General features: G+C 34.2%; 1 protein-coding gene across 1 annotated transcript; it reads right to left on the bottom strand.

The window, feature by feature from the left end:
• Nucleotides 1-6,824: 6,824 nt before the first annotated feature.
• LOC124368626 lies at nucleotides 6,825-8,207 on the bottom strand. Its single transcript, XM_046825865.1, has 2 exons — nucleotides 8,122-8,207; nucleotides 6,825-7,407 (listed from the first exon to the last, which is right to left on the bottom strand). Exons 1-2 carry the CDS (start codon nucleotides 8,185-8,187, stop codon nucleotides 6,955-6,957), a joined length of 519 nt encoding a protein of 172 aa, XP_046681821.1. The 5' UTR covers nucleotides 8,188-8,207; the 3' UTR covers nucleotides 6,825-6,954.
• Between the last annotated feature and the right edge of the window lie 7,136 nt (nucleotides 8,208-15,343).

Genomic DNA, 15,343 nt, shown 5'->3' on the forward strand with positions numbered 1-15,343 from the left:
AACTACATTATTAGACTTAATGTGAAAATTGCATGTCGTTATGACGATCGGTTCTTGGTTTCTGCCTTTCAAAAGGAAGTGATGTCGGCGAGAAGGAAGCTACTCTGTTCCTTCATTATTAGGCTACATAACTAAGTTTAGATTAGGTTATCATAAATTTGTTACTATTAGTAGCAAAGTTAAATAATATAACCTTTGCATGCACTCACGTTTTATAGGAAATATAACTGAACTTTTTAGTCACTATTACAACTTTGCCCATTTCTCAAAAACGGGATTTTTGGGAAGCGACTTAAAAGTAATAAATATAAAGAACCAATGTGACACCTCATTTTAAAGGTTTTGATAAAGAAGAAGAACAGTGGAAAGCAGAGCTTTCTATCTCAACCCAGTAAAAATGACATCTCATTGAAATTTATTTATAAGTTAAAGCGTGGATGGATCCTGCTCAACCTTCAATGGACAAATATAGAAAAATAAAAATCCGGATACCCATCTAGGAAACACAAACGAACCATTTTCCCTAAATGGGCTTTTTGGGGGGTGGGGGGCAGTTTTAAACAATTTTTAATGTAAAGTTACAATAGGACTAGTAATTACAATTACGTTAAGTAATAAAACGGCAAAACTTACTAATTTGTGTTATATATCAGTCGTTCAAACTGCTGCCCCAGGACAGTTTGACAATGTAGAAACTTGAAGCAGCACGCTGTATGGGTTCATAGGTTTTTTTTTATTTCCGCTACTATTCTGGCCATATGGTTATTAATGCACTGGGGTTTCGTTTTATAGACGTTGTTTTTAATGTGACCCCACACAAAGTAATCAAATGGTAATCACCTGGCGACATTGGTGGTCACTCAATACTTCCTCTTCTGCCTATCCAGCGATTTGGAAAAATATTGTTAAAATACTCGTGGACGTGCAGGTCATAGTGTGGAGGTGATCCATGCTGCTGGAACCAAACTTCATTACACTTAATACCACTAGTGAATTATAACACATATTCCAATTTTAATTTAATTTTTCGAGACCTTTCTGAAACGAGGATTCTATCTTCAGGTAACTTCACAAATGAAGATGGGATCCAAGATTATCTCATCAGAAATACTGGCTTTGTGTCTCTTATAGTTTTTATAATTTTGGGATCCTTTAGAATCAACTAATTATAACCACTTGGTCATATAAATTTCTGCGTTGATAACAGACAATTCTAAATTACATTTTCAATGGTGGTCTGGGTTGTGGCTGTCAATCTTGTAGGGAGTTTAACGGGCAACTGAAGGCCAAATGATCTTAAAAGGTCCCCCAGACGTTTTGTGTGTGGGTGGGTTTTTTTTTTTTCAAAGCGTTAATGCAACAATCACAACAATTTTTTATAAAATTTTGCCAAGTCTGTCAGTAGACATACGAGGTTTGTGAACAAAGTCTCATTTCCACTGGGAGACCTTTGAATGCCAATAATGATAAATTGTTATTGGTTCGTTTTTAACTTTTATTCCGGCTGCTTCAAATTCTTTATCATTTGTTTGTTTGATTGAAAATTAAACAGCCATTGGAAATTAATAGCCACAACCCCCCTCCCCTTTTAAGGACTGTCTGCAAAATGAATTTGCCAATTTAAAATGTTTCAGTTTGCACAGGTTGATTTTTTTGTCATTAAATCCGTTATCGGAATAAAAAAAATTTAAGTTTTGAAGTCTTCACAAGTTCCTCTAACTTGTTTGTAGCTGACTGTGAATTTTAGTGAAGGAGTCTCAGTTGTTTTGAATTTCTACATTGGCTTAACTGAGCTCTTTGCCGGGAAGTTGGTATCCAAAAAAAATGTAGTTCGCCTGCTTGTTGTAGAAGGGTCCTTGCAGGGAGACCCATTAGTGACAGTCTCTCGAGGTACATGGAGGCAGGTCTTGGTGGAGGTGTGGCCGGTCACGGGACAAAACTGTAGAGGCGACTCGGAGACGACGAGGGGCGGGCCAGCTCTTTCACTATCGCGCTGGCCAGGAGGCGTTTGCCCATTCCATTGAGGTGTAGACCGTGAGCCGTGAAGTGGTGTTTTTCTTAATCCACTCAGGTCAGTCATCCTCACCCGTTCACGACGTTGGCACAACTCGCTGTTGAACTTGTTCACCAGCAGAACAGAATTGTGTATAGAGCTGTCTGGAGGCAGGTCATTCCTTGGAGGTAGAGGAGATATCAGCCTTTGATGATCTCTTACACTGATCAAATATTCCCTCCATATTCCGGAAAATTGTAAAACAATAATAGATACTGGTTACCTTGGTTTACATTATTATTTCATAATTGCAAATAAATTTTAAATTTGGACTTATCCAAAGCAATGGGACCATTTACATGTCATCAAAAGGTTCTATGTACAGAGTAAACAACGAAGTAAATGTGTACCTCATATCGTATACATTTTCTCTCTTTTTAATATTTTAATATAAGACTTCTAGTTGCGGTTGCTGATCATCACTCAGATCATGTTAGTTCAGTACCTGATGTATATTTCAAACGTATTCAGATTTTTTATAAAAATAAGAGCAAGTTTCTATCAAACTAGCAATCTCGCCCAATCCCATCACGTGAATACATAAAGAGCTCGCGAAGTTTTCAGATTTCAACTCCCAGTAAAACTGAAACATAGTGGCACAGTGACACCTTTCTGCAATCACCAGCACCAGCAACCAACCACATATCGGGTATCCAGTTCTCTTCAAGTGGTTCCAATATCATACTCCCAATACAAAAACATCCGTGACTGGGTTACATACAACTATGTTTATATACAACTATAGCAGACTCTCTCGGTAAGGAGAGTCTTACATATTAAAGTGTAATATCGCTTCATTTTCATCGCGTTAGGGTTTTCACATAGGTGTTCGACATATTTAAAAAAAGTAATACAAATCTTCATTATTAAATCCTTCTGGTAGGAAGAACTTTTTCTACTGGTATTTCAATTTTATCACTGGTGCATTCATAACATATATACTAGTAATTAAGTTTAATTATAGCAAATTATAATATATACCTAATATTTTATCTTCTTTTCTGGATATTCAGTGTAACGGAACCCCTGTTTTGGAATCCCAATGAAGTTCCTGTAAATATTGATGAGTAAATTTGAGCTTATGAAAACTCTTAGGTCGTTTCCACAACTTTTAAAGGAGTAATGAGGTTGATATGTGTTTCATGTATGACTAAATATTTACTGTAGGCACATATTCGTCTTAATCACTCTTTAAAGTCGTCAAATGTTTCTTAACTTGATTGCAATTTGAATTTTGTATGTAATGATAGCGTCTCGGCCATTACCTTAAGAGATAATATTCATATATAGTAATAACCCCATTTATATGTGGGGCTGGGTGTGATGCGCTTCCTGTGAACTACGGAGTTGTCCAGGGCAGTACTTTGGGCCCAATTCTGTGTTTTTTCTATATATATATATATATATATATATATATATATATATATATATATATATCAACTTAATTAAATCTGAACGGTAAATCTGTATTATTTCCTGATAGCTAGTTATAAATAAGGGTATTCATTGGGTTGATGCTCTTTATGACCTCAAAGCCTTAAAAATGGTTTTGATCAAACCTTATTACAATGAATACCTTAAAACCTAGATTTATGCCCATTTCTCTCAGAGCGTTTAAAAAAAATATTTTTTTTTGTTTTCACAATGTTAAAAATATTGAAAATTGTCGTGTCTTACATATTTTTCGGCGTTATTTTTGTCAGCGTTTAAAATGGGTTTTCCATGCTGAATACGTGAAGAGGACAAGGACATGTTTGCATTCAAAAAATTAAGAGGAATTTTAAACGGAAAATGTTAAACCGCTATTCAATCAATCGGTAAAATCTTTATAAAAATCATCTTTATACAAAATTTTTAACAATCTTCTCAAGAACTGTACATCTCCTAATATTCGATATTCACGGAACGTTTGTGTTATAAAGTAAAGATGTCTGACTATACCAGGCGAAGTTAGGGCTAATAAGCCGTCTCTAACACTTTACCTGGGGACCAACGGCTTAAAGGTTACTAACAATGCAATGCATGGTATTGTAACAATCCAAACTAGTAAATCCATTTCATCTATTAACTTTTTTACATATTCCTTCTTCTATTTAGAAATCTGTCAATAATTTCCTGATAACCACATTTCGATTCACAATCTATATTTCCGTGTAAGAAACGCTATAATGACTTGTTGTCTCTAATCAGTATTAACAAGGCTGAATCAATTATTACATCTGAATACAGACGGGACTAAATTCTAATATTGCCCGCCCCCCTCCCCTTCCTAATCTAATCACTCTAGCCACTCCACTACCAACAATTACGAATTCTTTATGTAGCTCTCAGTATAATTTATGAATTTCATTCTATTGCATTCTCTATAATGTTGTGCAAACAATCACTGTGTCCGAGATGATGATCTGTGGGTTTTTCTTGATTCGGGAAACATAATATATATTTAACTTATTTACTTATTTCTTTGTAACATTAATACAATAATTAATAAATGGTACGTGCGTGCGTGCGTACGTGCGTGTGTGTGCATGTGTGTGGGTGTGTGTGTGTGTGTTTGTGTTTGTGTTTGCGTGCTTGCATGCGTGTGTTCAAATTCAAATCATATTAAATCGTTTATTGCAGTTAACAATATACATTGCACAGCAAACGTCAATTTCATACCTGTTTTTATCTTCATTCATCCCACATCAAGGCCACATTAAAACTTACAACATTCAAACATTCTCTCCCTATTCATTCCATGCCAATTACGCCCGCTTTCGTCGTTAGAGTCAGTTTCCTCATCGCGTGGTCTCCCAGTTGAATGCCAGAAACTCATCAACTCTATAGAAAGCGTTTGACGCCAGGCAGAGTTAGATACGAGTTTTTAACACCTTCGGCGTTGAGGCATGTTTAATTTAGTTTGGCAATCTGTTTATAAAATGAACACCTGCATGCGAAGGAAAATTTTCTTAAACCACCGTCCTGTACATTCCCGAACGGTAGTTATATCTGCCTCTTGTCTCATATTCATGTATGTCTCGTTCTCTGGTTCAAGCACATTTAGACAAACAATATAAGGTTGTTTCTAAGACATAGAGACATGGCAAAGTCAACAGTTGCACATTTTAAACGCTGTCTTGCAAGACTCTCTTTTTTTTGTAATTTGAAAACTCTCATAAAATGGTTGTTTGCACAGGCTCCCAACAATACGATTCCATACGAAAGGTGGGGATAAATTCAAACTAATTTATTCAGAAAAATACATTTCCCTTGTATATACCATCCCTAGGTACCTTGCAAGATACGTGCGGGAATGCAGTTGACAAGAAAACATTTTTTTAGTCCTTATGTTGGCAGTCCTTCACATTGGGATGATTAATTGGTAGTAGTATCGCAAAAAAATGTTATCATTGACACGTAAATTATTTATAAAACAAACATATATAACAACATTATATAACTGTAACAATGTATCAGTAACAATAACATCACCATACAACATGAAACCAATAACAATATGATAATAATAAATAAATTTGTGTGTATAAATAAACATTACATTCACTTTCATGTTTACTTTATAGTTTTTCTCAAAAATAATATAATTCCCAAATAATATAAACCTACTATAGTTGTCTGGCCCCATGTTATAAAATTGATGCTTGCTAACTTCTTTGACTAAAAACAGAATTTATATTGACGTAAACGGACTGGACCTATTAAATATATTTTGTTCTCTCAAAAAAATAATTGCTCCTTTCACCCCACCTTGAGCTGTTCCGTACTGTAGCTCCAACACATCACTATAACATTTATTTATTTTCACAACCTGCCTTCTAACGGTACGAAATGAATTTAACCATGTCAGTGCTGCACCCCCAATGCCATGTTTCCTAAATTATAAGTAAAAATGTCATCATGTAATACATCAAATGGTCTCTAGAAGTCCAGATAAACAGCTAACGTATACATACCTTTGCTTATAGATGTTACTGTACTATTAATTAACGTACTTTTCTTTGGTTAAGTCCGCACCTCTGCCCGATAAAATCCCAAATGGGTTGTTGGAGAACAAAGACCTACTGTGAAAATTATTTAGTAACTGCTTCCTGGTTATATTCTCAAAAACCTTCGCCACAGTGCTTATAACAGATACAGGGCCGTACGAAGACAACAGTGGTTGATCACCTGTCTTATAAATCGGCACAACTTATGTTGTTTTAAACTCCCCCCTTATAACTATTCCCTTACACAAAAACTTGACAAATATACTGTGGAGCAATAGCGCAAAGAGATTTACATTTTGTTTTATTGTACCAATCCTTATTCCATTCATGCCACAAATAGACCTGTGATATGTGTTCAATGGTTTGTAACACATTTCATCAGAAGTACACATCAAAATAATAAACAGATCCTAAAATAATATATAGTTATTGTTCTCTTTAAACATGTGACATCCAAAAGCGTCATGCCCCAACGATGAATAATAGTTTTAAATACAAATAAAATGTGTAAGCAACATTTGTTTGATACATACAACCTTAACAAAGCTACTATTAATGTTTATAATGTCTAAGGACTTTTCTTTCTTTAAATAATTTTTTATTTAATAAAATGTCAATACTTTTTATAATCGCCTAGACACTGAGTCGCCTGTGTGTGTGTGTGTTTGGGTGTGTTTGCTTGGGTGTGTTGCGTGTGTTGTGTGTCTCCCTCTCAAAATATAATTTTTGATATTTTAAATGGAAAAAATATCGTAGGTAACCAAACAAAATAAAATACATAGTGTTTATTAGTGCATTTTTTATTTATTTTTATTTAATATGATCTGTGAATAACAGTACTTTACTCAACTCCATTCATTTGTAAGAATAATTATAAAAAGAAATATGTTGACTATCGTAATGACGGCGGAACTAGTAGTAGTACTGATTTGGTGCCTCGTAATAGGGAACATATGCAGGATGTCCTGAATGCATGCCCACCTCTCCCCAGCCTCCGCGGCCATGACTGATGCCTGCACCTGCATTGATGCCTAATAGATTTCCACCAATTCCAAGTCCAAAAAGCGATCGAGGAGCAATTGCGACAATCCTTGTGTCTGCCTTATGTTCCTTCATATCTTCAGCAGTTGGTATCCCAATACTGACATCTTCTGCAGTTGGTATCCCAATACTGACATCTTCAGCAGTTGGTATCCCAATACTGACATCTTCTGCAGTTGGTATCCCAATACTGACATCTTCAGCAGTTGGTATCCCAATACTGACATCTTTTGCAGTTGGTATCCCAATACTGACATCTTCTGCAGTTGGTATCCCACTACTGACTGGTGGGAATATTGGTCCATCAGATTTCAAACTCATATCCTGAAAATTATAAATAATAATGCGATTTATATTTATTTTATGAATAATAATCATCACTTAATAAAGTACATTTTTCCATTTCAAGACTTCATTAATATAGGTTAAGCATTTGAACTTATGATATCAGTATATTGCTTTATGGAAACACACATTTACGTAAAAAGACACACACACAAATGTATGTATATATATATATATATATATATATATTTATTTATTTTGGAAAATATTTTTTATGTGGTTTAATACATGAAAATAGACTGCCCTGCATACTCTTTAATTTACTTAAAATAAGAATTAAATTATTATTATATCTAACAACCCACGTGTTAAATAAAACTATAATATTGCCTTTAGGTTACGATAAAGGTTTCTCGATAAAGGTTCGATAAATCAATTGGTTTATGTCTAATAAGCTATTGTGAATGTTTTATATAACGGCCCAATGAATGTAACTTAAATTTGATTATTTTCACTCAAACATTTTAGCTAGCCCTGAATAAATGTTTGCCCCTTTAATTGAAACCTATTGTTAACGTAGTCCTCGAATTTATACTTAAAATCTAATCCTGGGAAAGTCCAAGGATTAACCTCCTACGCGGGTTTATGGGGGTTTAGGTAATTGATCTCTACGTATTACATAGATTACAGCAAGCATATATTCAGAAACTTATATGTAAACTACTGTTAAACATCAAATTAAAAACTCTTTACCGTCAAAGGATAGCTGCCAACCAAGGATGCCAGAAGGCAGAGACAAAGGAGTCCTACTAAAGCCATTTTCTGTCACAATAAAACCTAAAAAGAACCATATATCGTCAATAATATATGATATAAACAGATATCGTAAACAATACTAAATTATATAGTTATTACAGTAAATAAAACACAATAATATATGATATATTAAAATTGTGACACAGGATGGTCGTTTCTGTCAAAATGTGTTGATAAACCTAATGCATGCGTGATTAACCATAGCTTAAATGCTATTCAAATAAATATAATTATATAGAAAGTAGTCTAAAATTATTATTTAAATTACTTCAAAACTTTGCTTTAGTGCTCGAATAAAAGTAGTATAATATTATTATAATGAAGTGATACCAAAACACAATGTAATGGTTCCCATGAATTTACGTTCTTAAAACTATTAATAGAAGTAAAAATCATTATTCCTTAAAGTTTTAATCAATTTTTTTTAGATTTTTATCAAATATCTGAGTGTACTTAATAAAAATTCCAAACTAATTATTTGTGAGGAGCAATGTTTTTATTTTTTGTATTAAGAGTCAAGAATTGTTTAAGCCTTCAATTTGTTCTAAAACAAATTTTCCAAAACACAATCCAATACACAATACACGCCTAAAAAATTAACTATTTTAGAGAATTTCTAATGTAAAATTGTTATTACTTTCATTCTTAAAAATACAAAAATTGAAATGCTTACCTTGTATGCTGTACGTGAAGCGAGTGTGTACTGAGGAAAACTTTCCTCACTTATATACAGCTTTTATTAATAAAAGTTCTAAAAATAGTGTCATTATCTGTGATAGCTACACGATGCATGGATTTGATTGTTTTTGTTTAATTAGCGTAACAAAGCTGTAAGTCATGCCTTGACACTCGACAATAAATTATTACTGAATACAATGGATGCGGTTGTTTAGTTCAATGATAAGAGTTTTATGGATGTAGCGTCTCAATTTATAATTCCTTCACTAATATTAGAAAGAATAGAAAATCAAATAATGCTAGGGCTGTTTGATTTCTAAATTTCCAACAAATCTTCTTTAATATGGCTTGAATAAAATTATATTAATTATATATGTAAAATCAATGCTCTCTTCCGCCGACTATATACTATACTGTGTACTACTGTGTGATATATACTAATGTTGAGTGAAATTTTAAAATATAACATGGAACATACTTTATTTCGTTATTAACTAAGCTTATATGTTATAATGGTATTTCCTCACTGCCTTTTACATTGGAAGAGATATTATTGATTTCCTTACAAAGTAGGTCTGTATTAATATTTGTAAATTGTTTAAACAATTATAAATTAGAAAACTCCCTTAGTCCTTTCTTACTTTTATAATATTCAATCAAGTTATTGCATATGGCATTGTTAATACCACAAAACATTTGTTCAATTCTTTTATATTTATAGTGGGGATCTGATACATTCTATTGTTCTTTATCAGATCCTTGGTTACTGAAAATTGTCCATACTTTTTTTGTTACTCTAATCATAGTGAAATGTTGAATCCTATCATCAATCATCTCATCAATCTATTAATTGTGTCTCTTTGATCCATTATCGCCTTTAGATCATCAGTTATCCAAGAGCATGGTGTTCTTTTGCTGTGAATAACTCTTTCAGGTCCATATTCATTAAATAAAAATAATGATCTCTCTTCCAACATATTAACCACATCATCAACAGAGTTACTACTATATATACACACATGTATATATAGTATATTCCAATCCGTATTTAATCATTAATTTTCTAAACCCTTGTTTTTTACACTTTCCTAATCCCTAATGACTACTGTAATGTATTTTTTATTGATATTTAAGTTCATTCTTAAATTTAATTCCAAATATAATAATTCGTGTTGTGAAATCCACGGAGTTAGTATATAGATACTTTGCACGTATTTTGTTTCGTTTGTATAAAACGTGGACTGTACCCGCTTTATTGCTCGTAAGTATACCCTTCCAATCAAAGTTTGTAGATTATTGTTTAAACGTGGTGGTTAAAAATTCAAATTCAATATTATGACATACAATATAATCTTTGACATGTGTTTGTTTTATTACAATTTCCGTAGCACATTTTTGTCCACAAGGCAATCTCCTCAAAAATAGAACTTACTCTATTAACATAGTAAAACAAATTAAAACATTTTTACCGCTTAATTGCCTAGTTACTTGAAAATAGACGGTTAAAATTTCCCCTCGGTACCAATAAATACAGATTGTTTGTCGCAGTTTTGAGATAGAAAATAACTTGAAACATGAAAGTTGTTCAGTTTTATGCGGCTTCTAATTTGATGTGGTGGGAATCGCCTCTTACCATTTGAAACTTTTGGGTTATGGGCATTTTTACATTTCCAAAAAAATAAATTTTACAGTCGTAGAACAATTTTGAAAAATACGGCCATGCATGGTTTTATTTGAAAGCTCATGTCATGAAATATGGGAAAATGTATTTTGGTGTAGATTCGTACTCGTATTACAAGAGTGCCAATAAAGGCTACCACTATGTTCTATACACTTTAGACCGCCATTTCTAAAAGTGTAGAGAAAATTGATTTTTTTCTTCTTTAACATTTAACCTTTAAAACTATATACAACATGACATGTGTTTAAATTAGAAATTTTGAGATTCGAACATGAGACTTTCTGTGTTGGGTACACGCAATGTTTATACAGAGTTGAAAGTACTTCAAACAAATTCTTGGAGTCGATTTACTGGGAAATCCGTTTAAACAAAACAGCTGCAGCTAGCCGTATGACTACTAGACATTAGACACGGGTGGTCTGAAACACCCTGTATACTATACTAAGTTCAGTTAAATGGCAATACTTATTATTTATAAGATCTCTTATTATATTATTTTGTAAAAGTTTAGCCCAGTTAAAGATTGTGTGTTATCTATTTTTAAATTCCAGCCAAAACATTCACTTTTCTGTTTATAGACCTTTTATAAAATAAAACTCTTCTTGACCTTTTTAAAATCAGTAACTTTAAAATAATACCTCGCTTTGAGTCTATGTGTGAATTAAAGCCATGTTTTATAGACTTACGTCGTTGCTTACAATCTGGTTTTAAATATGAATGTCAGATTGACTATTTCAAGGGCAAAGTTGTTGATCTTGATCCTCGGTGTCCCTGTACCTGGTGCCGTGCAGGTATGAAATTCAAGGACGAAATCACCGGAATGGGTTTTTGCATCGGCACAACCCAGATACCTATCCTTGAACTCTACTCTGAACTTCTTAATAGCCTCCTCAAACGCCACCATGTTTCGAAGATCATTTTCTTTTTGTTCCTCGAAAGTACCATTTTCCATCCTCAAGCCGGAACCTCATCGGCTGCCTTTATTTCTTCAGATATGTTCTGTTGATCGCAAAGATAATGATAAGGAGATCTGAACTGGCAAATCAACTCCAAACGAAGTTGATAAACACAAAATTATATTCTAGGGTTTACAGCTGTCTTTGATAGTGTTCTTAAGGACCGAGTGTACTTCCGATTTGAGATAATAACGATTTCTGGAGCATACCTTCATCGTTTCAGTGTACCCAAGTTAAAGAGAAGTAGCCATTCTCATTGGTTGCTGGTGAGGATTTTGAGAACAGACATGTCATAATTCATAGCAGAGGCAATAAAGTAGCAAAAATCAGTGAGACGCACATCCCTTAAAAAGCGCTCTCTTATTTTGCGCCTAAATCATGTAATCTTTTAAATGCTTTGTAAATAATTACACATTTATCCATGTGCGATTGGTGGAACGTACCTCACAGCAGATTTTACTAGGAGAGCTTCGATCAAATATTGTTTTATGAAGAAACTAGAGTCAATTCCAACAGTAGCATAGTTTACGCGTCTACCTGTTCCAACACAAAGGTAATACAGTGATAATCAATAAAATGTGTCTCCGTTCACGATCTCTAACTGGGCCAGGCCCACCTGCAGTTCTCGCTGGGATACTTGGTAAAAACCTTTTTTATCTAACCAATAGAAATAAACATTTTAAGGAGCAATATACAAGATTTAATTAACTGGTCTATGCAAGTGAGGAGAGAGTTTAAATATGCAGTTCTAGCTGGTCCGTAAATGTAAAGTCAGTTTATAAAGCCACGTGCTCCAGCCTCTGGTGGGAGGACCGATGCAGCTAGGTGTCGAAAAAGACACATTTCTCTACATTTAACACGTAGGAACCCCACGTATAAAGTTCTAGCTGGTCCGTAAATGTAAAGTCAGTTTATAAAGCCACGTGCTCCAGCCTCTGGTGGGAGGACCGATGCAGCTAGGTGTCGAAAAAGACACATTTCTCTACATTTAACACGTAGGAACCCCACGTATAAAGTTCTAGCTGGTCCGTAAATGTAAAGTCAGTTTATAAAGCCACGTGCTCCAGCCTCTGGTGGGAGGACCGATGCAGCTAGGTGTCGAAAAAGACACATTTCTCTACATTTAACACGTAGGAACCCCACGTATAAAGTTCTAGCTGGTCCTTAAATGTAAAGTCAGTTTATAAAGCCACGTGCTCCAACCTCTGGTGGGAGGACCGATGCAGCTAGGTGTCGAAAAAGACACATTTCTCTACATTTAACACGTAGGAACCCCACGTATAAAGCATAAAATTAAGTTTAGAAAGATAGTGGGCGCACATACACTTCAGCTTCGGACTTTTCTCTTTTTAGTAATTTTTTAATCTAATTATTTTTTAAAATCATAAATTTCCTCGTATTGTTTTCTGAAATATTAGATCTCTTCAGATTGTACGATAGCCCGGTTCTAACACGGGCACGCATAGCCTTAAACTTCATTCTAATTCAGCCGTACGTAAGAACAATCATTTATATACATGTACGTAAGATCCCAAGCTTTCCCTCAGTTTACTTTCAATTAAAATTAATAAAAATTTGGAGTCAAAATGTGCACGGATAAAATAATATTCTATAAATTTAGTTTTCCGTTAATCTATAAAAATTTAAACCTAAACGGTTGGAAAATTACTACACCGATTTGCCTATGCATTGAGTTAAATAAAACTTTGCTGTGTCATAATTTTAAAGTGAACCCACTCCAGGATCACCAATGCCTATCGTCAGACCATCGGTTGTCAATTGTCAGCCTCAAACACTAATTCAGCGATTATTACCTACATATTACAATTATCAACTGTCCCTTTCATATCATTGTCCCAGCCAATACTATAAATTGTTATAAACTTTTACAGTATTTCACTAAATTTACTTCACAATGTACTTTACTGTTTGGGCAACAAGGACAATATATAATGGCTCCTGTTAGGCTCTTTATATTACCATTAGGTTCTTTCACAGATCAGTCCATTATTAAGGACTTGGCATATCCTTTTTAAATCGTATGGTTGTATCCGGCCGTATGTCTATCTACCTGACTATCCGTCTGGTCGAACCTGTCTAGTCTGTCTGTCCTGTCAGACAGAAAAGTCGGTAGGAACTTAAAACCTGGTACATAGGTTCCTCTTGGTCTAAGGAAGAATTCTATAGATTTGAGAGTCAAATTGTCAGAGACCGTCTGTACGTGTAGCGTTTTTAAAGCTACATTGATTTTTTTTAATTAAAACTTAAATTAAATAAAAATTTTGGGATCGAAATATTGGGATTTAATTTTTGATTAGATTGTGAAAAGTCAAGGTAAAAACGAACATGTAATCCTTTGGCAAGTTAGTACTGGTAGTTTTAAATTGTTAGGAAGGCAGGTTGACTGCCTTAAATTGATTAGAACTTGTCTTGTTGCGAGTATTGTTCTCCTGGTTTGATACAGCTGGTTTGATAACTGTTTACATAAAGGGTATATACTCTTGAAACTTAATACATAGATTTCTCTTTGTCCGAGAAAAACAACTGTATTGATTATTGGGTCAAGAGGTCAAAGGACACTCCGTCCGTCTTTCTATCCATCTATGTGTGATAACACTTTATAGATAGGTTACTTATAGATATTTGAACTTAGTATACAGTGTCGCCCAAATTGTATGCACACTGAAGGGATCTTGAAAACTTTAATAGATAAAGCAAAGATTAAACGGACAAAGTTGTGCATAATAACAAGACCAACAAATTAATGTGGTCAAGTTGATTATTGGTTGCGTCGTTCCACCTCGCTGCGCTCAACAGACCGTTTTTGGTCAAAATGTTTAAACTATTGAACTCTTTTATTAGTAACTATATTGAAACGTTTTCAACATGAATCTGCATGAAATTTCTTCTAGTTTTTAGATATTATAATGAAAAATTTTCCAAGATCGGCAAGCAGGAGGTTTAGGGTTCTAGTCAGTGTTTTATGGAACGACCCATGTTTTACTTAATCAAAAGCAAGTAGATTATTTACTGATTTAAAAAATACCATATATGTTATACTTTCCCAGTGTTTTTTTGTACTTTTTGAAGGGAACTTTTTAAAGTTCAGTAAGCCTCATAAAAACAACTTGCTAATTTCATAAAATTAATGCCACGTTTAAGAAAGACATAGTCTACTTCAATTAATCGAGTTTAATAAATATTTGTTCCTTGGTTAAAGAACTTGTTGCTGTCAGTAGGGACTTAAGACAAACTATCTAGATACGAACGTTACCTATGTGTACAACTGAGAGCTTAGATATTGAACAAAAAGTATGAGATCGGTCCTCAGGAAACACACATACTCGTAGTCTACAGCGCTCGTATGCCTCGTATCTATATACGAACGTTACCTATGTGTACAACTGAGAGCTTAGATATTGAACAAAAAGTATAAGATCGGTCCTCAGGAAACACACATACTCGTAGTCTACAGCGCTCGTATGCCTCGTATCTAGATACGAACGTTACCTATGTGTACAACTGAGAGCTTAGATATTGAACAAAAAGTATGAGATCGGTCCTCAGGAAACACACATACTCGTAGTCTACAGCGCTCGTATGCCTCGTATCTAGATACGAACGTTACCTATGTGTACAACTGAGAGCTTAGATATTGAACAAAAAGTATGAGATCGGTCATCAGGAAACACACATACTCGTAGTCTACAGCGCTCGTATGCCTCGTATCTAGATACGAACGTTACCTATGTGTACAACTGAGAGGTTAGATATTGAACCATAAGTATGAGATCGGTCATCAGGAAACACACATACTCGTAGTCTACAGCGCTCGTATGCCTCG

Source organism: Homalodisca vitripennis, chromosome X, assembly GCF_021130785.1.
Source record: "Homalodisca vitripennis isolate AUS2020 chromosome X, UT_GWSS_2.1, whole genome shotgun sequence".
Taxonomy (NCBI): Eukaryota; Metazoa; Arthropoda; class Insecta; order Hemiptera; family Cicadellidae; genus Homalodisca; species Homalodisca vitripennis.